The 27,173-nt window shown below is 37.1% G+C and overlaps 1 protein-coding gene across 1 annotated transcript in view; it reads right to left on the bottom strand.

Moving 5' to 3' along the window:
• TMEM131 (transmembrane protein 131) overlaps nt 1-27,173 on the bottom strand; it is a 245,818-nt gene that overhangs the window by 159,693 nt on the left and 58,952 nt on the right. Inside the window, exon 2 of the mRNA XM_002928116.4 lies at nt 19,080-19,141. Coding sequence (XP_002928162.3) covers nt 19,080-19,141 — 62 coding nt within the window. The remainder of the gene's footprint in view (nt 1-19,079; nt 19,142-27,173) is intronic.

Here is a 27,173-nt window from a genome sequence, read left to right as displayed (position 1 = left end):
GACAAAAGGACTGTGTTAGGAAACCAAAGCCCAATTATAAACTGTAAATACCTAATACAAAATGATGTAAAAATGTTGACAAACAATGGGCAAAAACAGACAGGGTAAATGCCCCTACCCCCAAAAAAGGGAAGAGAAAAGGCACACAGATAAGAGTTACAACATTAATAATCTTACAATGAAAAGATATGCCAATTTGTGGCCTTTAATTTGTATTTTCTGGGCAGATAATATGTTTGAGCAGTTTTCAAATGTCTTTTGTGCCATCTGTACATCCTTTTCAGTGAAATGTCTGGTCATGTCCTTTGCTGATTCTGACTGGATATTATTACTGAGTTTTGAGAGTTCTTGATAAATTCTAAAAACTAGGTCCTTTGTCAGATATACGGTTTGCAAATATTTTCTTTCAGTCTATATTCTGGCTTTTTCTTCACATGGTCTTTGGGACAGCAAGCTTTTAATTTACAAATTTTTCCTTTATGGATTATACTTCTGGTATCAAGTCTTTGGTCTCAAGAATTCTGCTAGTCCTATATCCTGAAGCTTTTCTCCAATGTTTTCTTCTAAAAGTTTTATAGTTTGATGTATTTTTTGCATAGTTTTATATTTAAGTCTACAATCATTTATGAGCTAATTCTTGTATAAGGTTTGAGAGCTGTCTGTATATTTTAATACTATTTTAATAACTTTTGGTGTTCTTTATTCCTAGTTTTTAAGGCTATTTTTGAGCCAGCTATTTGAATTTTTTGGTACCATTTATTTTTAAAACAGAGGGTATGAAATGGTAATGTGAAGAGAGTACAGAGTCAAAAATGGGCATGAGACAGAGAGCAGATAGTTCTGAGAAGACTCAGAATTTGAAGTAAAAAACAAAAACAAAACCAAAGGACCTGTGTTCAAATACCAGGTCTGTTCTCACTAGCCAAGTAACCTTGGGTAAAATGTGAGGAGGCTTCCTGTCAACTGTGAAGAGCTGTACACATGTTAGCCTCTGATGAAGACCTTCCAGTGTCCCACACATTTCCCACCTCCAACAATAGGCAATTAACGTGACACGATGAGAAATAGCTGCTCTGGGCACAAAATTGTTGTTATATTGCAAAACTGACCATGCAGAATGAGAAATCAAAGCTATGTCTGCAGAGAAAATCAAGGAAAAGAAATAAATCAAAGTATTAACTTGTATTACATTCGGGTACTGAGATACAAGGATAACTCCCAAGTGCCCACTCTACTAGGCACAGTGGTTCAGAACTTAGGCTTTAGAGTCCAAAAGTTTGGTTTTGATTTCTAGCTTTACCACTTACTTCTCACATATTGGGTCAAGTTACTTAAACTCTCTATTCTTTAATATCTCCCCTGAAAAATGATCATATAATTAATAACTATCTCATGTATTTAAGAATTTAAAAGAGTACCTGGCACTTGGCAATAACCAGTAAATACTACTTACAGTTATTTATTGTTTTTCCAAATATTCCATATTTTTTACAAGTATATATTTCTTTCATAATAGAACTTTTTTAAAAAAAAAGATGAGTACTTTTATAATTCTGTGTATGTCAAAATCATAGCTCCCTCTCCCTTTATCTTAAGAAAATAGTAAGGCCATTCCCAAGAAAATTTAGAACGGTGGTTGATAATCTACAGTCCATAATCCAAGTCTAGCCTGCCACCAAATTTTTGTTTTTCCTTTTTTTTTATTGTAGCAAAATACACATAATGTAAAACTTACCATCTTAACTATTTTTAATTGTATAGCTCAGTGGCATTAAAAACATTTGCAGTGTTGTACAACCATCACTACCATGTATCCCTAGAACTCCTTTCATCTTGCAAACTTGAAACTCTGTATCCATTAAACAACTCTCCATTCCCTCCTCCTTCCATGCCTGGCAAGCACCATTCTACTTTCTGTCTCTACGATATAAGTAGAACCATACAGTATTTATCTTTTTGTAACTGACTTATTTCACTTAGTGTACATCCTTAAGAATCATTCATGTTATATCATATGCCAGGCTTTCTCACCTTTTTAAGGTTGATAAGTGTTCTATGTATAAACCTCACTTTGTTTACCCATGCATCTGTCAATGGACCCCTGAATTGCTTCCATGCTTTGACAAAGTATATCATACTTTTTACATGATGCTACACTCAAAAGTTTGCTAGTCTTTTATTGAGGACTTTGCATCAGTGTTCATGAAGGATATTGTCTGTACTTTTCCTTTCTTGTCATGTCATTGGTTTTGGAATCAGAGTAAGGCTGGTATCATAAAATGAATTAGGAAATGTTCCTTTCCTCTTAAATTTTTTGGAAAAGTTTGGGAAGGATTGGGAGTTTTTCAAATGTTTGGTGGAATTCACCATGAAGCCACCAGGTACAGGTTTTCTTTGTTGGGAGATTCTGGATTACTGATTGACTCTTCTTACCAGTTATACAGGTCTCTTCAGATTTTCTATTTCTTTATGATTTAATCTTGGTAGGTATTGTGTTTCTTAGAATTTGTCCATTTAATTGAGGCTATCCAATATGTTGGTGTACAACTGTTCATAGTACTCTCCTATAATCCTTTTTATTTCTTTTTTTTTTTTTAAAGATTTTATTTATTTATGTGACAGAGAGACAGCCAGCGAGAGAGGGAACACAAGCAGGGGGAGTGGGAGAGGAAGAAGCAGGCCCATAGCGGAGGAGCCTGATGTGGGGCTCGATCCCACAATGCCGGGATCACGCCCTGAGCCGAAGGCAGATGCCCAACCGCTGTGCCACCCAGGTGCCCCAATCCTTTTTATTTCTGTACGATCAGTAGTGATGTCCCCCCTTCATCTCTGAATTTAGTAATTTGGCCTTCTTTCATTCTTAATCCACATAGGTAAGACTTTGTTGACTTTTTTGATACTTTCAAAGAACCAATTTTTGGTTTCATTTATTTTCTCTATTTTTCCTATTCTCTAGTTCAGTTATCTCTGTTCTAATCTTTATTACTTCTTTCCTTTTGCTAGCTTTGGGTTTAGCTTGTTCTTATTTTTATAGTTCTTCAGGTTGTAAAGTTAGGTTACTGATTTGAGATTTTTTTTTCAAACATAAGCATTTACAGCTATAAATTTCCTCCTTACCACCACTTTTGGTGTCATCACAGCTTTTTGGTATGTTGCGCTTTCATTTTCATTCATCTCTCTACAGTTTCTAATTTCCCTTGTGTTATTTCCACAAATTTGAGAATTTTTCAGTTTTCCTTCTGTTACTGATTTCTAATTTCATCTTCTTGTGGTTGGAGATGATACTCTGTATATCTATCTTATAAATACTGAGGCCTTCTGGGAAAATGGAAGAGTAGGAGGATACTAACCTCACCTCTTTCCCACAGACACACCTAGATAACAGCAACATCAGTGTAACTAACCAAGAAAACGACGTGAAGACTGGAGGAACAGACTTGGCATAGTTAATTGTAGAGAAAAGGCCACATTCAAAAGGGTAGCAGGGTCAGAAACGTACTGTATGGTGACTAACATAATATAATAAAAAAATTATTATTAAAAAAAAAAAAAGAAATGTAGTCAGGAATCAATCTGCCAGCAAGGCTAACCACAAGCAGCAGGGACACAACAAGCATGTGGAAATGATAAGAACAAACTCCATACCAGGAACCCCAGACATGGGGACCTACCCTAAGAAGACAGGACCACGTAACATTTGGCTTTGAAAACCAGTGGGGCTTAACTTTGTAAGTTTTACATTCAGTGGAGCTTAACTCTGGGTACTTTAAAAATCTGTGGGCTTAATTCTGGGAGTGCCAAAGAGCCTTAGGAAACTGAGTCCCTGGCTTCAAAGAGAAAACAAGACAAACATCCCATGGAGATACCTCACAGAAGCAGCAGTTTGAAAAGCACCTGATATATATGTGAAGGTGATTTATTTACTAAAACCAGAACATGTGCTGGAGGAGCAGGAATCTTTAAGAGACTTCTCTAAGAACAAAAGAACTTTCCATCCTCACCCTCCCACATAGTTGAACACCTGTAGGAGCTAGTAAAAACATCCTACTTGCTAGGACTGTGCACCACACAATAGCATTTTCCTGCAGATCTGCTCCATCCAACCTGCCCTACTTGGTAAGAGTCCCTTCAAAGTGGCTCCTGCTCTGTTCCTTCCAGCAAGTAGTCTTGGCAGGGACCAGTACCACTCCAAAGTAACTCCTGCTCTGAGAAAAAGGGAATATAACCACACACACCAGTTTGACTGCAGGCCCAGCAGGTGAACTGGGAGTAGACACCTGATCTGACTGCCAGCCCTGTCCAGCAACAAAAACCTCTCAGGGGGCACCATGACACAGCACTGCAGTTCCATGTAACTGTGGACTGGGGAAATGGGCTGTGGGCAGGCATCTGGTCTGACCACTCGATACCACCCAACTACAAGCACAAGATGGCCCCAGACTGACGCCTTAACAGCACAGGGACCAAACTGTGCCCCAAACAGGTAAGGTGGGCAATTGCAGCTGACTAGACTGAAAGCAAACATAGCTCAGCCACAACAGTAGGGCACACGCAACCCACACAGGAGACACCCCTGAAGCGCCTGGTTCTGGTGAACATGGGTTACCGTGCTACAGGGCACCAAAGGAACTCTTCTTCTGAAGGCCACTTTCAAAATCAGGAAACAGGGCTGATTTTTCCTAATACATAGAAATAAACACAGAGTTAACAAAATGAGGGCACAGAAATATGTCCTAAATGAAGGAACAGGACAAAAAACACCAAAAGAGGTACATGAAATGGAGATAAGCAATATACCTAATAAATAATTCAAAGTAATGGTCATAAAGATACTTAGTGGACTTGAGAAGAGAGTGGAGGAGCTCAGTGAGACCTTCAACAAAGAGATAGAATATATAAAAAAGAATCAATCAGAGATTGTTTTAATTTCAATAATTGAAATTAAAAATACACTAGAGGGAATCAAAAGCATATTAAAGGAGGCAGAAGAACAGATCAGTGAGCTGGAAGAGAGAGTAAAGGAAAACAAACAAGCGTCTGAAACAGCAAAAAGAAAAAAGTAAAAAATGAGAATAGGTTAGGGGAACTCAGCAACATCATTATGCATAGGACATCTGCATTATAGGGATCTGAGAAGAAGAACGAGAAAAGGGGGCAAGAAATTTATTTGAAGAAATAACAGCTGAAAATTTCCTGACTCTGGAGAAGGAAACAGAAATCCAGATCTAGGAGACAAACCCCAACAAAATCAACCCAAGGAGGTGCACACCAAGACACATAATAATTAAAATGGCAAAAACAGTGATAAAGAGAGAATTTTAAAACCAGAAAGAGAAGTAGAAAGAGAAAACAGGGGGAACCCCAGAAGGCTGTCAGCTGATTTTTCGGCAGAAACTTTGCAGGCCTTAAGAGAGTGGCATAATATCTTAAAAGTGCTAAAGGGAAAAAACCTGCAATAGAAAATACCCGATCCAGCAAAGCTATCATTCAGAACAGAAGGAGACAGAAGGAGTTTCCCAGACAAAAGTTAAAGGAGTTCATTGCCACTAAACTAGTCTGACAAGAAACAGGAAAGGGAATTCTTTGAAAAGAAAAGGCCATAATCAGGAGTAAGAGTTATGAAAAGAAAAATTTCATAGGTAAATGCAAACATAATAAAAGTAGTAAATTCATCACTTATAAAAACAATAAAGAAATTAAAGCACAAAAACAGTAAAATCAACTACATATATAAAAATGTGTCAAAGGATTCACAAAATAAAAGGATGGAGAGTATGGCATTATATACATAGAATGTGGGTATAGAGGAGTAAAAATTTAGTGCTTCTAGAATCAATTCAAACTTAAGTGATCATCAACTTAATATTGACTGCCATCTGCACAAGGCATGTATTTTAACCTAATAGAAACCACAAATCAAAAACCTGTAATAGATATGCAAAAAACTGAAAGGAAGGAATCCAAACATATCAATAAAGAAAGCCATTAAACAATAAGGGAAAAGAGGAAGAGAAGAAAGGAACAGAGAACTACATAAACAACAATAAAACAAGTTAACAAAACGGCAGTAAGTACATACCTATCAATAATTATTTTCAATATGAATGCACTAAATGCTCCAATCAAAAGACACAGGGTGATGGAATGGATGCTAAAGCAAGACCCATCTATACGCAGCCTATGGGAGACTCATAACCTAAAGACACATGCAGATTGAAAGTAAAGAGATGGAAAAATATATACCCTGCAAAATGAAATTAAAAGAAAGCTAAGGTAGCAAACTTTTATCACAAAAAATAGACTTTAAAACAAAGACTAACAAGAGACAAAGAAGGATACTATATAATGATAAAACAATCTAACAAGAGAATATAACAATTGTAAATATTTATGCACCAAACATGAAAGCACCTAAATATATAAAGCAACTATTAACAGAAGAAATTGATAGTATTACAGTAAAACTAGGGGACTTTAATACCCCACTTACATCAATGAATAGATCATCCAGAAAGAAAATCAACAAAGAAGCAATGGCTTTGAATGACACACTGGGCCAGAGGACCTAAGAGATACATTCAGAACAGTCCATCACAAAACAGCAGAATACACATTCTTTTTAAGTGCACAAGGAATATTCTCCCAGATAGATCATGTTAGGCCACAAAACAAGCCTCAATAAATTCAAAAAGACTGATATCATATTATGCATGTTTTCCGACGACAACAGTATGAAACTAGAAATCAATCTCAAGAAAAAAATGTGCAAAGAACACAAATACATGGAGGCTAAAGAACACGCTACTAAACAATGAATGAGTCAACCAAGAAATCAAGTAAGAAATAAAAAAAATACATGGAGGTAAATGAAAATGAAAACAATGGTCCAAAATGTTTGGAGTGCAGCAAAAACTGACAGGGCAGATTATAGCCATACAAGCCTAGCTCAAGAAGCAAGAAAAATCTCAAATAAGCAATAAAACTTTACACCTACCTGAGCTAGAAAAAGAAGAAAAAGAAAAAAAGCCGAACTCTAGCAGAAGGAAAGAAACAACAAGATTAGAGCAGAAATAAATGAAACAGAGACTAACGATATAACAAACTATGCAACAGATTAATGAAACCAGGTTCTTTGAAAAGATCAACGTAAGTGATAAACCTTTACCAAGACTCATCAAACAAGAGGGAGAGAGCAAGAGAGAGAGAGAGAGAAGACTCAAATACATAAACTCAGAAATGAAGGAGGGGAAATAACAACTGAAGCCACAGAAATATAAAGGATTATAAGAGAGTACTATGAAAAATTATATGCTAACAAATTGGGCAACCTAGAATAAATGGATACATTCCTAGAAACATAAGCTCCTAAAACTGAATCTGGAAGAAAGAGAAAATTTGAACAGACTCATTACTCTCCATGAAATCCAATCTGTAATCAAAAAACTCCCAGCAAACAAAAGTCCCAGACTAGAAAGATTCACCAAAGAATTCACTAGGTGAATTTTACCAAACATTCAAAGAGTTAAAGCTATTCTTCTCAGATTATTCCGAAAAACAGGAGAGGAAGGAAAGCATCCAAATTCATTCTACAAGGCCAGCATTACCCCAATACCAAACTCAGATAAAGACACTACCAAAAAGGAAAACTACAGGCCAGTATCTCTGATGAACATAGGTACAAAAATCCTCAACCAAATATTAGCAAACCAAATCCAAAAATATATGAAAAAAATCATTTATCATGATCAAGTGGGATTTATTCCAGGGATGTATGGGTCATTCAATATTTGCAAAAGGATAAAAACCATATGATCATCTCAAGAGATGCAAAAAAAAAAAAAAAAAAAAAAAAAAAACCACATTTGACAAAGTGCATCAATTCATCAAGAAAAGTGTAATCTTAATCTCCTTTATTTCTGGCCACCACCAGTTTTTTTCTCTGTATTTAAGAGCCTGGGTTTTGTTTGTTTCTTTTTTTCTTTATTTGTTTTGTCCTCCAGGTTAATCCATGTTTTTGAAAATGACAATGTCTCTTTTATATAATCACCTTCTTTTGTCTCTTGTGACAGTTTCTGACTTAAAGTCTATTTTGTCTGATGTAATAGCCACTCCTGCCTCTTCTAGTTACTGTTTTCATGGAGTATCTATTCCCAGGTCTTTTGGCATATGTGTGTCCTTAAAGCTAAAGGGAGTCTCCTATAGGCAGATTATGGTTGGATATTGTTTTTTAAAAAATCCATTCAGCCACTCTATGTCTTTTGATTGGAGAATTTAATCCATTTACATTTAAGGTAATTATTAATAAGTGAGGACTTACTATTGCCATTTTGTTAATAATTTTTCTGGTTGTTCTATAGTGCCTTTGTTCCTTTTTCCTCTCTTGACACTCCTTTGTAATCTGATGATTTTTCTTTTGTATTGGTATATGCTTTGATATCTGTTTTGTGTATCTGCTATACAAGGTTTTTCATTTGTGTCCACCATGAGGTGTGGATAAAATACCTTATAGTTATAACATTTTATTTTAAGCTACTAACAATTGAGCTTCAATCACATATGAAAACTACACTTTTACTTCTTCCCCATTTTATGTAACTGATGTCACAATTTACATCATTTATATTATGTATCCATTAACAAATTATTACAGCTATAGTTATTTTTCATACTTTTGTATTTATGCTAGAGTTGAAAGCTTATACATTCATACATTTTCATGTTGCTAACTGATATTTTTTCATTTTAGCTTGAATAACTCCCTTAGCTTTTTTTTTTTTTTTTTTGAGGCACGTCTAGTGGTGATGAGCTTCAGCTGTTGTTTGTCTGAGAAAATGTTTATTTTTCCTTCATTTCTGAAGGACAGCTTTGCCAGATACTGTATTCTTGTCAGTTTTCTTCTTTCAGCATTTTGAATACATCATCACATTCTCTCTTGACCTGAAAGGTTTCTGCTAAGAAATCAGTTGACTATCTTATCAGGGCTCCATTGTGACAAGTCGTTTTTCTCTTGCTGCTTTCAAAACTTTCCACCTTTGACATCTGATGATTTGACTATGATGTGCTTCAGTGTAGAGCTCTTTAAATTTAACCTATTTGGGGTCCTGTGGACTTTATGAATCTGGCTCTCTATTGTCCTCCCAAGATTTTGGTACTTTTCAGTCATTATTTCTTTAAATAGGCTTTCTAGCCACCACCACAACCCACACCCCAGAACAACCACTATACATAAATAAAATATATAATATATTGGTTCACTTGATGTAATCCCATATTTCCTGTAGGCTTTCTTTACTCTTTTTTAGTCTTCTTTCCTTTTGCTCCTCTTCCTAGATAATTCCAAATAACACATCTTCATGTTTGCTCATTCTTTCTTATGCTTGAAAAAAAATCTGCTTCTGAAACCCTCTAATAAATTTTTTCAATTCAGTATTCCTGTTTGGTTCTTTTGAATTGTTTCTATCTCTGTTGATTTTTTTTCTCCCCATGAATGGGTCATACATTTCTTTGTATGCGTTATTTTTTCTGTTGAAAATTGGACATGTGAATCTAATAATGTAGTAACCCTGGACATCAGCTTCTCCCCCTTTCCTAGGGTTTGCTTTTTTTGTTTGTTTGTTTCTATTGTTTTTGCTTTTTTGATTATCGTACGGTCCATCTATGCCAAAACTTAAGGACTTCGCAGGTCTTTTATGAGCCGGAGGCTTTCCCTGAACATTTGTAGTAATTTTATAATTTCCCCCAAATATTCAATTGTTTTGAATGTCCTACTCATTAATGTCTGGCTCCCAAAAGGGGAAAAAGAAAAAAATAAAAGAGGGGGGAAAGGCTGTTAGCCCTTTAAGTTTTCCAAGTTACTTCAGGTGGAGAACTTTAAATAATGGGTGGAGTTGCAACAACAGCTACCTTCTTTGTCTACACCTTTGAGATCAGAAGTAACAATCAGGGCATGGCTCCCCAGTATTTTGAGGATAAGCTCCTTCTTGTCCCACCACGGTTCCCACAAGCTGTGTACAAGCTGTTCAGCGAACATGTGCACAGCTACCTGCCACAGGGTGGGCGAGTGGGAGTTGGTAGTTGTTTCTGAACTAAGAATTGAAGGGAGTAAAATTTACTTCAATTTACCCCCAAGCCTTCCCCTGGAAGTTGTAAGCCTTCAAAAGAAATTAGATTCTACCAGTAGCACTGCTGTCTATGTGGGGAAAGAGATTCCTCCTGCTTTCTACTCCACCATCTTCCCAGAATCCTCTGCCTGCCACCAGTTTTGGTAAATATAAGTTTTATGACCATTCCTTATGTATAGCCTACGTCTGTTTTCATAGTACAATGACAGAACTTGAGTAGTTGGGACACAGACCATTTCACACACAAACTCCAAAGTATTTAATACATGGCCCTTTACATAAAGTCTGCCAACTTCCAACTTAGAAGAGCAGCAGGAGTAATGTTACAATACTTTATTTCCAGGACCATTAAATCCCTACATATAAAAATCTTGACCTAACAATCTAAGACAACCAACCTAACATGTCTTCTGATGAAAAACAATAAAAAATATACAACAGTATTGGTATACCATAATAGAATTCTGATGCTAACCACCTCAAGCCAGCATTAAAATCTACAGATTAAAGGGCACAGTCCCTAACAAGACAGTCCTTACTTCATATACCAACCACAAGTTAGGGATTCTAGGCCATGTGCACTCTGACCAACTGACTACAAATCTAGTGGGTTTCCATGATTCCTCCCCCTCAAGCTCAGAACTTAGAACTATACTCAAATTAGTTTTCTTCTAAAGAAACACATAGGGTGAGGTCTTGGAGGCCCCCAAACACAGAACATCTGTGCCGTCTCTCCATGGAATCAGGGCATATCACTCTCCTGGCACATAGGTGTATAGAGAAAGCTCTATACAACTTCGGTGTCCAGAACGTTTATTGGAGTTTCATTACAAATGTATGATTTATTAAATCATTGGCCACCTATGTGACTGAACTCAATTTCTACCCCCTTTCTCCTTCTTGGAGGCATTTGGGATGGCTGAAAGTTCAAACCCTCTAACCACATTACTGGTTTTTCTGTTGACCAGCCCCATCTTGAGTCATCTTATTAGGCATTAACTCAGATGCGATACCAGGGCTCATGCATAACAAAGACACTTCTATTACTAAGGATATTCCAAGATTTGAAGTCTCTCTAAAGATAGAGACTAGCCATATTCTTTGTTATACAAAAACTACCTTGAAATATTCTTGCCAAAAAAGAAAATTTAATCTAAATCTGATCAAAACTATATTTAGCTAACAGCTGACAGAAAATCCACAAGACAGAAGTATGTTAAATTACACCGAGAAGATAATATCAGGTCAGCCTAGGTTGTAGGAAATCCTACAGACAAATCATCCAATTTCTTCAACAACAAAAAATGCCATGGGGAAGTGGGTTAAAAGAGACTTCAGAGACATATCAATGAAATGCAATGCATAGACCTTGCTTGGCTCTTGATTTAAATATCCAAATGTGAAAAAGAAATTTTTGAAATGGTGGAAGAAAATTGATACAGACCAAGTATTAGATGATATTAAGTGTTTTGGCTATCTAGTGGTGCATAATAAATCACTTCAAAGTTTAACAGCTTAAAACAGCATTTTGTTATTATCCTTCATGTTCTTTTGGGCTGACTGGACTCAGCTGGTTAGATCTCACTTGATGTTGCAGTCAGATGTGAGTTGTGGCTGATTCATCCGAAGGTTTATAGGTGTTGCTCACCCACAGCGGCAGGAAAGTGATGATGGCTGGTAGGTGGGCACTCAGCTGATTGTAGGACTGTATGGGGGCTCTCCATGTGGCTTAGGATCCTCACATCATATCAACTGGGTTCCCAAAAGAAATGTGCCAATTTCTAGAGGTCCAAGAGACCCACAGAAAAGCTGCTAAGCTTCCTATGAATGACCTAGCATTAATAGTACCAGAATGCTGTCATGCTGTATTCATCAAGATACTATTATTATTGCTATACTCAGTATATATTCATTTAGTTATCCACATACATTATATTTTTTTGAAGACTTATTTATTTTAGAGAGTAAGAGAGAACATGTGCACGAGCACATATGTTGGGGGTAGGGGCAGAGGGAGAGGTAGAGATAATCTCCAGGATACTCCCTGCCGAGCAAGGAGCTCGATGCAGGGCTGTATCCCATGACGCTGAGATCATGACCTGAGCCGAAATCAAGAGTCGGATGCTTAACCAAGTCAGCCATCCAGACGCCCCTACATACTTTTATTTTTATTGCTCTTTACCCTTTGTATGTTTGAGCTTCTGAGGTCATTTACCCTCAGCCTGAAGAATATTTTCCTCCATTATTTCCTTTGATGCAAATCTTCTGGTGACAAATTCTCTACATTCGTTGTCTGTTTGAAAATGTCTTTATTTTTTCTTTACACGTGATGGATATTTTCACTGGGTATAGAATTCTAGTTCTAATTTGTTTTCAGTAAATTTTATTATTCTTTGCCTCCTATTGTTTCAGTTAATATATCAGCTGTCAGCTAATTCTAGCTTCTTTGAAGGTATTCTCTCTTTTTTCTCTGGTTGCTTTTAGAATGTATCTGTTTGCCTTTGATTTTCAAAAGTTTTACTGTATACTGTTCAAATTTCCCTTAAAGGAAGGACTTGCCATCCAGGTATGAAAAAATGCTGCTAGTTATGAGCCCCTGACTATAGTAACTCTGGGATCAACTGTAGTGACTGAGGTAAGGCCAAGTTCTTTCTGAGCAACTCCCAGCCAATCAATGGGCCCAACAGGTGTAGCAGGGCCTGGCTATCTCTGTCCAATGTGGGATGCTTCCAAAAAGCAGTCTTTGCTCCAAAGTTCTCCACTGGGTTGCTCAAGCTTCTGCATCACTGTCTGAGGCTCTCCCTGCCCAATCCTGTTTCCTATCCCTCAGTTTTTCACAGGCAGTAGCCCTCAAATAAATCCCTAGTACTCCTCTAACTCTGTCTCAAGATCTTGCTAAGAACCCCAACTGACATATATAATAAAGGATATCTATGGGGGGGGTGGAGAAAAATTATAGTAAACAACACACTCAACAGTGAGATGCTGAAGGTTTTATCTCTAAGACAAGGTATCAAAGTAGGGTCAAAGACACCTACTAAATACCACTTATATTCAACATCATACTTGTTGTAGCCAGTAAAGTGAAGCAAGAAAAAGAATTAAAAACTAAAAGGATTGGAAGGTTAGAAATACAATGTCATTAACCTCAGATTATGATAGTTTACAGACCTAGTCCAGAGCAAATGCAGATAAGTTATTAGAATCATTAAGCAATTTAGCTAGTTTGCACAGTAACAGTCAATATATAAAAAAAATTGCATTTCTTCATTTTATGTTAAGCCATATGAATTACCACTTTTATAGATGAGAAAAGGCAACACAGCCCAGAAACAGATTCATGCATACATGGATCCTTGACTTAGGACTAAAGTGCCACTGAAGATTACTGGGGAAAGAAAATATTGGGGAACAGTCATTAAAGGGTACTGGGACAAGTGACTATATGAGAAATAAAACTATGACCTCACACCAATAACAAAGTCAATTTCAGTTAGAATTACAGCTATAATTATGAAAGGCAAAACAATAAATTTCTGTATTTTAGACAATAATACAGGAGAATATTTTTATGACCTTGGGTAGGAAAATATTTCCTCAGCAGTACAGAAGAAGTATAAACTGTAATGGAAAATACAGCTTAACCTACATTAAAATTAAAAGTAAGAATTTTTGTTCATCAAAGTCACCATTATGTGTGGAAAAGGTAATCCACCAAGTAGAAGATGTTTCTAATATATATAAGCGAATTGTATCCAGATTTATAAAGAACTCTTATCAAACAAGAGGGAAAAAGACATGCCACCCAACAGTTAAATAGGGCAAAAGATTTAACTGAGATTTCACAGAAGATATTCAAATGGTCAAATAAATATGAAAAGTTGCCCCACCTTATTTGCAATCGGAGAAATGAAAATTAAAACTACAGTAAGATACCATTACCCACTCTTCAGAATGCTTTAAAAAAGAAAAATGAAAGTATTGCAGAGCAATTCCTGATGATGGAACTGTGAACTGGAGCAAGCACTTTGGAAAACCATATGGCATTATGTATTAAAATAGAAGATTCATAACCTATGTGCCAGCAGTTGCACTCAACTCTACCAGAAATGCATATGTTCACCAAGGGACAGCATTTATTTATAACAGCCAAAATTGGAAACAAGTGAAATGTCCATCAACAGCAGAAATGATATATAAATTGGGGCATATTCATATAATGCAATACTATTCAGCAAGGAAAAATGAATAACCATAGTCATACTCAACAGCACAGAGAATCTTGGAAACTTAACACTAAGAAAAAGACGGAAAAAAAAAGAATACAAATGGTATGAACCTCAAAAAACAGATGAAACTATAGTGTTTAGAGACACATGCTCAGGTGGTAAGACTTCTAGGGAAAGAAATTATCATACACTTCGGGACTATGGCCAACTCTAGGGGATAGTGACTGAGAGAGAGCTTCGGGGGGGGGGGACTTACGAGAGTGTTGGCATGTTTTTAGTTTTTAACGGGGGTGGTGGTTGTTTACAGGTGTTTGCTTTGCAAAAAAAAAAACCCCACATTTTATGCACGTATATATGAATTATATCGCACAACAAACACCTTAAAGAAAAAGAAATAAATTAATCAAATTCTTAGATGTCTATACATTCCTTGGAAGAAGACACAATACAGGATCCCTAACTGAGTAGTTAGAACCATCTATACTTGCCTATGTCTAGAATGAACCTGATTCATCTTCTAGAACACAGAGTTTCCAATGACTCCAACTCCAACTCCTTTTAGTTACAGAAACTAAACAACTTGTCTAGGAGCTCAAGTTATCCCCAATAACCTCTTTATAATTCCTGTTAAGTTTTACTATGGGTATCTTTAAAAATTAGTATCTTTTAAATGTAAGCTCATCCAAGAACAAGAGAAATACTAAACAACCAAACTATATGCTCGCTTACTTATTCAATTGAGTGTTTTGGTGTGTTGCAAATAACTGTCTAGTTAAGGAAGGCCTCCATAGTCCTTTCCCGACCAACCTGACACAGAATAGTAGACAAACTTTCCACAATCTTTTCCCCAGCTTTCCTCTGAGAAGACTGAGAAAAGAGTTATTTCTATAACATGAACAACTTTGGCTGACTAACCATAGTCCTGCACCTGAAATACAGGGGCACAACAGAAGTGGAACTTGTTATCTATTATGTGTGTATGAAAAGATCTCTTAGACCTGAAATGTCTTCTAAGCATAGCAATTAGGAATTTCTCTCTTTCCTCTAAGGCAACCTTGTTACTTAACCTTTAGGCAATAGAGCGATGGAAAGTATTAAGTGTAAGAGCTTTGGAATCAAAATTGCTTCTTATTTTTCTTGTATCCCTTATTAGTACTGAAATTTGGGGCCAATTAATGAACTAGCTGAGACTCCAGCAAGTACTTAAAAAATACTAGTTCTAGCTATCCCTGCCTTAGGTACCTAAAAGCCAGGTAGTGAGTAGTGATAATAGATGCCTATAGGTTATGAGAACGACCAATGAGCACACAATGAAAAGAATGTTTCTGTTTCTTGACCAAAGTGAGAAAACAAAATTATGTAGTCCTATAGTTATGAGCTTTAAAAAACAAAGCTCTGCATGTATTTTCAACTCATGAACATTATGGGGCTTGCCCTCCAACATCTTAAAATTCTGTTTATTGTTCTGGTAGAATAGTTAAAGAAAGAAAGAAAGAAAAAGGAAAATACAAAGCAAGCCTTTTCCTTGGGCTTTATCTTCATTTGTTTGTAAGAAAGTTAGATTAGGAAACAGATTGAGGCTTTTAGATGTTATCTTTTGTTATTCAATTGATGTGAGAGCCAAGCACTCACATCAGCTAGGAGTGGAATGATAGTGTGAGATATTTCTTGACCTGCACCCTCTACGGTGATGAGTCTTCTGTAGAGAAGCGAAATCCTCAGTGTCTGTGCTCCTCTTCAGAATTATTTCATCTTTCTATATTCTATATACCAAATCTTAGTAGCCTTGCCAAATAGGAATGGCGATAGCCAAAGCACCAACTACAGAAAACATGGGCTAAGAGGATTACTGTGATTTCTAATCATAACCTAATATTATTAGCGGTCACCCAGGCAATGCACTGGGAGGAACTGCACATGCATGGTGCTGTGGAAAGAGCTCTGAAAGCAAAAAGGCTGGTTACTTACTGGATGTTGGATTCCTGCTCTAGTAATTGAATATTGAGCAAATTATTTCATTTCTATGAGCTAGATTTTCCTTATCTTTAAAAAACAAAGAAGGTAAATCTAAAGTTTCTAGCAAATTTTTTATGAGTTTTGGCAACTTTTATGGACTTATCATCAATTAATTTTCGGGGCTTAAAAAGTTACATGAGCCAAGCTGCATGAATGTAACATAAAATTCAGGATCTGGGAAGAAATGGTCTCAGGCAAAATTCTCATTTTAAATAGTGAAACACAAGGGCTGTTGCTTTGACTCTCTCTCTGATTTAGTTCTAATTTAATTTGAAAAAACTTGATATATATTCTGGGATAGGAATGCCACATGTACATACTCTGTTCTAATCATACCATAAGAAACCCAGGAGTTGTTTAAGAAATGGTTTAACCTACTGGCAAATTGTCATTAGAAAGAATGACATTATGTCAACATCAAAATTGTTGTTCCTAGGAAATGTTCTTCAATATTAAAATGAACAATTTACATGTATCTATTCAAAAGGGTCTTTTTTTTTTTTTAAAGATTTTATTTATTTATTTGACAGAGAGAGAGACAGCCAGCGAGAGAGGGAACACAGGCAGGGGGTGGGAGAGGAAGAAGCAGGCTCCCAGTGGAGAAGCCTGATGTGGGGCTTGATCCCAGGACTCTGGGATCATGCCCTGAGCCGAAGGCAGATGCTTAACGACTAAGCCACCCAGGCGCCCCTCAAAAGGGTCTTATACTCTGCTACTTGGGGATAAATAATACACTATATATAGCATCTTGACATTAGACATACTGCAGGAACCTTAGTGAGATTTCATTGTGGCTGAGGTAACCAGCTGGTACCCCTACCCTCGACATTGTTCTTTTCTAAAATTACCTTTGCCAGAGAACTCTGAGGTCTTAACTGAGGTCTTAACTGAGGTCTCAACCTAGCTCCTGTCCAAGCATTTCAGCAAACTCAAAGAGGATGAGTAAGTCACGTCCCAGTCCACAAACTCTTCCACAGTTAAGTCCATGTAGAGAGGGACTGACAGCCTTCACCGACAGAAACACAAATCAAGCTCCAGAATTTAGTTCATAAAGGACATGGATTCTTCTTCAATCAATAAAGAAAGGAGAATTTTCCCAGAAATTCAGTCCTGATTTGTCAGATCCTGCAAACTACCTAAAGGGAGATATTTAAAATAGTCATTCCTATTGGTTCTCCAGGTTCTCACCTTGCAACAGATTAAAGAACTAGAAAAAAGAGACTAAACTCATTTTCTAGTAAGGTGGCTTTACAAGAATTTGAGATCATTATAAATCTTTAGTTTTTATTGTTTTTCAATATAAAAAGCTGTACAAAGACTTTTCTGCAAGTACCATGCAGACACTGCCTGCTGTGTTTCTCAACATCTCTTATGTAAAGGTATGAATGATATGCTTATTTAAAAATCTGGAAGCAGGGGAGGGGTGCCTGGGTGGCACAGTGGTTAAGCGTCTGCCTTCATCTCAGGGCTTGATCCCGGCGTTATGGGATCGAGCCCCACATCAGGCTCCTCCGCTATGAGCCTGCTTCTTCCTCTCCCACTCCCCCTGCTTGTGTTCCCTCTCTCGCTGGCTGTCTTTATCTCTGTCGAATAAATAAATAAAATCTTTAAAAAAAAAAAATCTGGAAGCAGGGGAAAAGTTATCATTCAGAACACTTACTTGCTTTATTGTCAGAAAAAAAGAACCTTAAAACCCATAACTTTTTTCTTGTTCTCTTTGGTTTATTGTCTGAAATCTAAATTTATGATAAAATGCAAACAGAAATCTTATTTCAGGTCTCTAGCACAATTATTTTTTCTCTATTGCCTTAATCTAATTTTTAGTTTCCTGCCATTATTACAAACTACGGGGAATATGGTTTCAGATCTATTTAAGTCATGTACTTAGTTATAATTAAGTAAATAAATACATCATAGGCAGCATCGTGTAAGAAAAAGACAAACAACCACACCTGGAGTGAGAAGACAAGCATTCTAATACTAGTCCCATTACCACAAAGTCATGGGATCTTTGGCACCTTTCTTAAACTAAACCTTGGAAAAATTGTGAGTCATGATACCAAATAGCATGTTATAATTACAAAAGTGGTAAGTACTATAAAACAAGCATAGGATATGATAAAAGTTTAGAAGAAGGAAGAAAACACCTCAGTCATAAAAATCAGAGGGGTGGTTAAGAAGCCTTTACTCTCTCTTTCAGCTCTGAAATTCTAGAACTGATTTTTAAGTAGGAAGACTAAAATAGGCTTCATGGGGTATCTGTGCTAGGTCTGAAAGGCAGGACACCAGATCATACCTTCTAATTTTATGTATTATATATTTAGAGATGTGGCTTAGAATGGCAAGTGGAAAAGATGATATAGATGTATATCTACAGAACTTATATTCTAGAGAAGTCTTCACCCAGATAAATATTCTGAGGTCTGACATCTGAACTGAGTGCTTCACTCACTGGTTCCATACTCACAGAGCTAACCACCAATTCCAGTCCCTGATCTAACTCTCGCCACCTAACCTCCCAAAACCCCCCAGAAATAGTTAATTTAAAAGAGAATTCATATAGCTAAGGAGGTTTTTATTACAAAATTGTCTGCATATAAAACTCATAAAATATATTTCATAGAAACCTGTTACATTTTTAAAAGATAAATAACAATCTGATATTATTCAAGGTTTGACACTGAGATAATTTTTCAACTTAAAATAAAATTACCTGTAGTAACCCTCCATCATCAAAACGTAGTACTTCTATTATGCTCTCCGACTGAATAAATGCTGTGAAGGAAACAAAACATACTATCACTTTACAGAAACATAAATCTGATTTAAATAAATATCTTTTACCTTAAGGTTAATAAATACAATTATATATTTTAAAAAACATACTGCTTGAGGGTGATGGTCAAAGAGGAAAATGCAATCCTTCTGGATTTTAGCAACTATGAAATGCTTTAAAATAAAATAATACAAACCATTTAGAAAGTAGTTGTAACAACCTATAGGCTGTGTAAACCTGCAAAACATACTCCTGCTATACTTCCAGAAAGTGCAAAACAAATTCAACTAGATGCAGCTGATTATTTTCACCGACACATAACTGAACATATCACAAGCACATCGAAAAGATCATCAGAGGATTCTATTACCCAAAAAAAAAGATAAGCCAAAATTCCATATCATCTGCTCTTTTATAGTGATGACAGGACCTGGAATCAATAGTCAAAAGAGACCTGGAGGGAGAATGGGCAAGGAAAATGGGAAGGGGAGAGTATTCCATTCCAAGAAACTACGTACAATGCAAAGACAAGATAATTAAAAAGCTCATGTACTTTTACCATATGATCTGGCGGTTGTGCTCACAGGTATTTACCCAACTGATTTGAAAACTTATGTCCATACAAAAATCTACAAGTGATTCTGTATAAACAGCTCTATTCATAATCACTCCAAATTGGACACAATCAAGATGATGTTCTTCAGCAGATGAGTAGATAGACAAACTACAGTACATCCACATAATGAAATATTATTCAGTGATAATAAGTAAAATAAAATAAAAAATTTTTTGATAAAAAAATCAGACATACTGTTTGATTCCAAGTATATGACATTCTGGAAAAGGTTATACTACAGAGATGGTGAAAAGACCAGTGCTTGCTAGAAGTTCGGGGGGAGTAAGGAAGATGTAAGTGAAGCAAAGGAAATTTTTCAGAGCACTGAAACTATTCTGTATGACACTGGAATGGAAGATACACAGCACTATGCATTCATCAAAACAGAACTTCAGAATGAACCTAACGTATGCAATTTAAAAAATCATTTAGGAAAGCAGGGAGTCCTGGGATGAAATGTAGACCATGACAAAATAATTTAACTATATTACAAATGTATGAAACCATCTTACTGAATGAAGTGGGGGAGTAGAGTGGAGAGAGGTGTTGACATAAGTAGTATGAAAGTGAGTGGAATCTGTAAGACTAAAGGTAAAAGACTAAAAGAAACAAACTGTACATAAGCACTATACTTTAATTGATAAAGTTATTTCCCATGGGAGCTTGGGTTAACAATTCTGATGTCACTGTACATGTTCACTGGAACTGAACAATTAAATACACAGATGATGAAAGTCAGACTTCTCACTACTGGAGTAAGAGTTTATACAAAAACAAGGGGAAGAAGCTATAATGATCCATGTGGTAATGAACTGAGTTGGCAACATTAGTATGAACTCATATTTATTTTAATATAGACAGTTATACATAGAAATATTTATAAATATGTGTATATGCAGGGATTAGTATACACACATATATTTTCTTGCTCTGTCCGTTGAAAGGGCCTTGAAATAATGACACCCCAGTAGCACAGTGCAGCCCTAATGCACAGATCTTGGCTTTTTTTTTTTTTTTTAAAGATTTTTATTTATTTATTTGACAGAGACAGAGACAGCCAGCGAGAGAGGGAACACAAGCAGGGGGAGTGGGGGAGGAAGAAGCAGGCTCCCGGAGGAGGATCCTGATGCGAGGCTCGATCCCAGAACGCCGGGATCACGCCCTGAGCCGAAGGCAGACGCTTAACCGCTGTGCCACCCAGGCGCCCCACAGATCTTGGGTTCTAATACCATTCTCCAATAAAAGGAACCAGGGCTTCTTAGAGAAATGGCTCAATCTAGGACCAGGGCAGGATACATACAACATGAAATTGGAGCACCTTATGGTGCCAGAAAGTAAGCAAGTGCTAACCATCCAAAAAAAAAAAAAAAAAACCCAAAAAATCCTGTACTGATAAGAATTTGTCAAAGGGATGTAAGAATTAACCGAAAGAGATCCCATACAGCAAAACCCGGAACAACTTGAGCAATACAACAGTGTTGGATTACAACCCAAAATATAAATAGCCATGAGTCCATACTGATATAAATAAATGACTGAATAAATAAATAAATGGAGGAGAAGATACAAGACTCTATTTAGAATTCTAAATAATTTCTGTATCTAGAAGATGGAGAGGATAATTCCCCATCTTTTACCAAGTGTGGGATGCACATAGGGACTTCCTTCCAAAAACAGTACGGAAAGGAGGGGGAAAAAGAGTAATTTTACAGTGGAGAAATCTGACAAATGTTACCTCAGTCAGATGATCAAGGTCAACATCCTCAGTGAAATGTCAGGCTGACAGTATGTACCCTTCATATGACATAATAAAAATGGTACCTTATCTCTGTGGTCTTCCTCCCAAAATCACATAACCCCAGTCTCATTACGAGAAAAACATCAGACAAATCCCAACCAAGAAACGTTCTACAAAATATCTCAGCAGTACTCCTGAAAACTGTCAAGGTCATCAAAGAGAAGTAAAGTCTAAGAGACTGTCACAGACCAGTGCAGCCTAAGCAGACAGGACTACTAGATGTAATATGTTATCTTGGGGGGCGGGGGGATGGAGGGGATCCTAGAAAAGAAAAAGGAAATTAGGTAAAAACTAAGGAAATCTGAATAAAATATGGACCTTAGTTAATAACCATGTATTAATACTGGTTCATTACTTGTAAAAAAAAAAAAAGGTACCACATTAATGTAAGGTGTTAATAATAGGGGAAAGGATGGGGAGGACGGAAACTCTGTGCTATCTTTAAAATGTTTATATAAATCTAAAGCTGTTTTAAAATAAAAAGTTTATTTTGGGGGGAGGGTGCCTGGCTGGCTCAGTCGGAAGAGCATGTGACTCCTGATCTTGGGGTTGTGAGTTTGAGCACCATGGTGGGTGTAGAGATTACAAAAAAAAATAAAAAAATAAAATAAAAAGTTTACTTTTAAAAAACACCAAACAAAGGTATTTCATTTGACTTAATATAACAACATTCACTGACTCCTCTCTGTTGGTCTTTGAGTATTCACCAGGGAAGCAGCTTACTGTCTCATCTCACATACCTGGCTTTTCCAGTCTGACTAAAGCTGAAAGCCAAGCAGCAAGTTAAGATACCAGCTAATTAGACTACCTTACCTAACTGGATGGTATTTCCTGCCTGCTGAGCATCACTTTTCCCTTGTTCTAGTAATCATATCCCGATTTTATTTTGGGAAAGTCCTGTCCTCCATTTCTTGTATTTCTTCAACCCAGTGTCAATTTGCCCCACTGCTCATTCCCCATCAGTTCTCAATATAGAGAACACTCTGTAAATACTGAGTGCATGAGTGAAATCCCACCTTTTTTGCTCAGATGTAAGCACTGGTATTCGCATTTGTTGATGCAAATGATCTCTTTCCTGTTTGTTATCTAGTCCTAGCTTGTAGTTAGTTTCAGATTCATAATGTGAAGGTAAAAGGCTCTGCATTTTCCTCCCTTCCTCCACCTTTTAACATAAACTGAAATTTAGATGATGATCCAGAAATATCTTTTTGTTATACTCCTGTTGAAGACAGATTTACTGGTGTAAGAACACAATGAACTAACAAGAATGAACTGAATAGCCAGATGCTTACAATGGAAGAGATAAAAAGTAGGAGCTCCTAATTCGAAGCTTTCCATCTAGTCAGCAGTAAGAAAGTACCAGAAACATTATCTATTTGGAGGCTGCTACTAGAGTTATGATATAATGACTATCACCTAACTTCCCATCATCAAGCTAGATCAGACCTTTAGCTAACTGAAGAGAACTTAACTATATAAAGATAAAGGCAGCAACATAATTTGGTTGTATTGTATTTTTCATTAGGAGCTTTTAAAAAAAACATGAATTACCTTAGTTGAAAAAAATGAGTAACAACTGCTGTTTTATAAAGTCCTAAAAGGAAAATACTGTGTTGTATATCATGAGTTTCCCTTAAAAGATGTAGAAATGAATAGGATTCAACTCAGGCATGAAATAAAGTAAGATATTTCACTTTAAATGGCCAGTTATCAGAACTTCAAATTTTATGCCTAGAAAAATACAACTGACACTAGATAAGTACTTAATCATTTAATGTGTTAACAGTGTTAGGCTGTAAAATATAAAAAGTAACCAAAGCAAGTCAAATTCTCTTGTTTCTGGATTCAAAACCACAACTTACAGCTACTTCCTTTCCCAAGAAGTTTTTCCCCTAATTTTATATTTTAAATGAATCCCAAACTGTCCCAATGTTCTGCAGTTCAAACAGCAACCAGATGTAATAGAAATGAGAATAACACCTAATAATTATCATCACTATATTATTATTACCCTTCAAACTAATCCTATGACACAGACATTATAGGTTCCATTTCAGAAAAAATAGGCACAGTGAGGTGATGCTTGAGGTCACTCAGCAAGAAAAGTGGCTAGAGACAGACTATAAATTTCAGCCAAAGGACCCCAGAATCTATTTACTTACAAAGCAAATTTGACATTATGACGAATGGTAACTTGAAGCAACCTAATTTCTAAAATTAGGCATATATTTCCAATAACAAGTGAGAAAAGAAGGAAGGGATTTATATTTCTGGCTTTTATGATTTTGCAGGCATTAACTCTGTGAAGCTGGGCTCCATACGATGTACTTTAAGGTCCCTGCATCCACACACATCCCCATGCTGTCTAAGAGGAACAAAAAGAAAGACATTTACAGTGCAAAAATCTCCATGTGTCAGTCTTTAATCACTCACTTTCAAAACAGAAGTTGAGAAACTGAATTTGTTTACTTCCCTATTTCATTTAGCAATGAATGACACAAGAAAAACACCTTCGCTTTAAAGGCAAATCTTTCTCTACTATAATTTTTTTCTTTTCTCTAGAGATTTCTTTTCCTGAATGTTACAATCTGCCTGTTTTACATCTTCTAAAATAATTAATGAAAACAATGAATGTAAATAAGCAGTAGAAACATGTGTCATATGGGTGTATGTGTGTGTGTGTGTCTTTGTACCAGGCATTGGTATCCTAGGCTGTCACCATGGATTCTCTACTTTCTAGTCTTAATGGTCTCCTCACCTATGAGGGGAGGAGGCTGGGCTAGTTAAGTGACTTTTTTTTTTTTTTTTTTTTTTAATAATCAGGAAGCCAAGAAAGGGCCACACAGGCAGGACCTGGAAGGGCACTCAAATCCTGTGTCAAATAACCACCCTGCCTGGAATATTCTTCTCCTAGCTGATGTCTTCTCCTCCTTCAAGTCTCACCCTGAATATCATCCCTCAGTCAGGTGTTCCATGACTGCCCCAGGCAGCTTTCTGTCATCCTCTATCATCTGTCCTATTCTAACTCAACACTAGTGCCTGGTTTGCTTGTAATCTAGTGCAAAGTCTGAAAAATGACAGATAAAAAAACTGGTTAAAATAATGGCATTATTATTTGAGAATTCATCATCATTAATGATATTATCTCTTTTAAATTACACTTGTTCAGGATTTTATTTCAACAAATGATCACTAACAAAAATTTCTAAACATTCTGGACTAGATTTGTGTGAGTCCCTTCTATCTGTAAAGATACACTGACTGAAACCTTGTTTCTCCCCTCATTAATTTTCTTACCTGAAAGATATAATATACACCTAAGTTATCTTCTTCCACGTTAAAAGTGTAAAGGAATTCATATATGTCAAATTCTAATTTTATCAAGACCACTCAATATCATCAACCCCCTAAAAAGGCTGTATCCATGTTATTTACTCCAACTCAAAATATAGATATATGCAACTCAGATGGGCCAAATAAACACCATACATCCAAAGAGGTGAGGCACATATTTTCAAAGTGATTTTTTAGCTTATGATAAAATACCATAATTAATTTTCATTTTATTCTGAAGTGCTTAATTTATATAAAAAAGATCAGTAAACTTAAGTTTTAAAATGAATGTCTGAGAACCACCAACTACTCACTAAATAAGCAAAAGAAAATCACTAATACACTGAAGCATATCATCTACTAGCTCCCCCCTCCCCCCCACCCAGCACAAGCAGGGATTAGGGGAAGCACCAGAGGAACTATATAAGGCAAGCAGATCAAAATAACAATATAAAGGCTCTGAAAATTAAACTGTTCTGCAACCATAGTTCACAAAAGGATCTGTGGTAAGACTAAACAGGCTGATTGCCTGTTAAAATTAAAAATTTAAATAGTATCCAAACATAACAGAATCAATCCAAGTGTCCATCAACAGATGATGAATGGACCAACAAAACAAGGTATATAAATACAATGGAATACTAGTCAGCAATAAAAATGAATGAACTTCTCATTGACGCTATAAATATGGATGGACCTAGAAAACACTGTGCTAAGTGAAATACTTAATATAAGCAAATTCATTGAGACAGGAAGTACATCAGAGGTTACCAGGGGCTGAAGGAAGGGGGGAGTGGGAGTTATTGCTTAATGGTTACTGAGTCTCTCTCTGGGATGATGAAATAGTTTTGGAACAGGAGAGGAGTTAAGATGGCGGAGATGTAGGGGACCCCTTTTTCAGCCAGTCCCGAGTTGAGCTGCATAGGTACCAGACCAGCCTGAACATCCACGGAATCAGCCTGAGACGCAGGAAGATACATCTGGATCTCTACAAAGGAACATCTCCAGTGCTGAGTATTGAGGTAAGAAGCGGGGAGCTGTGAAACCACCCACAGATATCGGAAGATAAATGGAAAGGGGAGGGAGCCACAGCGTTCGGGTGACGGGAAGCGATAGCCACCTGCACGGGGGAGCAGGCGGACTCACTGACCAGCAGCCGCGAGAGAGCAGACAGGGACCGTGAGCCAGGAGTGCGCACCACCAGACTTTTCACGGAACTCCGGGAGCGCGCGGGGGCAGCTGGCGGCTGGCAGTGTTAGAAGCAACAAGGACAGAGACGCAGCCGGCCCTGGAAGTGAGGGCTGGGATGCCGGGCGTGGGGCGCACATCCGGGGACGCTGCAGGGTTGAGCAGCACCAACAGTAACAGAGTTAAAATGGCCAGAACATTAGTGGAGAATGGTCCGTGATCCCTCTGTTCTGAGACAGAGGCTGGTATTCGGCCGCTGCTGCTCTGACTCTCAGAAGAGGCAGAGCAAACCGCCAGGGAAAGCCGCCAGAGAACAAAAGCCTGGGAATACCGGATCACAGCATGCCCATCCCCATCCCCCTTTGCAGGGGACACAGAGAATCTACCCAAACAGGGTTGCCTGAGTATCGGCGCGGCAGGCCCCTCCCCCAGAAGGCAGGCCTGAAAAATCAAGAAGCCCACATCCCTAAGGTCCCTATAAAACAAGGGCGCATGGCCTGGGTCCTGGTCAATAATTTGGGCTCTGAACAACCCCGCAACCTCTCCTCATCAGAATGACGAGAAGGAGAAGTCCACCCCAGGAAAGAAAAGACAATGAGTCTGGGGTCTCTGCCACAGAACTAATGGATATGGATATAACCAAATTATCAGAAATGGAATTCAGAGTAACAATGGTCAAGATGATGTGTAGACTTGAAAAAAGTATTAACGAAAATGTTATTGAGAATATAGAATCTCTAAGGGCGGAAATGAGAGTGAATCTGGCAGAAATTAAAAATACTATGAATCAAATGCAGTCAAAACTAGAGGCTCTGACGGCCAGGGTGAATGAGGCAGAACGAATTGGCGAATTGGAGGATGGGTTAGTAGAAGAAAAAGCTAAAACAGAAACTTGGCTCAAAAAAATCTAATCTCAAGAACATAGGTTACGGGAGATTACTGACAAAATGAAACATTCCAATGTCAGAATCATCAGCATCCCCGAGGGGGTGGAGAAAAACAGAGGTCTAGAAGAGATATTTGAACAAATTGTAGCTGAAAACGTCCCTAATCTAGCAAGGGAAACAAGCAACCGTGTCCAAGAGGCAGAGAGGAC

Source organism: Ailuropoda melanoleuca, chromosome 4 (assembly GCF_002007445.2).
Source record: "Ailuropoda melanoleuca isolate Jingjing chromosome 4, ASM200744v2, whole genome shotgun sequence".
Taxonomy (NCBI): domain Eukaryota; kingdom Metazoa; phylum Chordata; class Mammalia; order Carnivora; family Ursidae; genus Ailuropoda; species Ailuropoda melanoleuca.
Note: the sequence above shows the minus strand (reverse complement) of the source record. Positions and strands in the feature narration are given on the sequence as shown.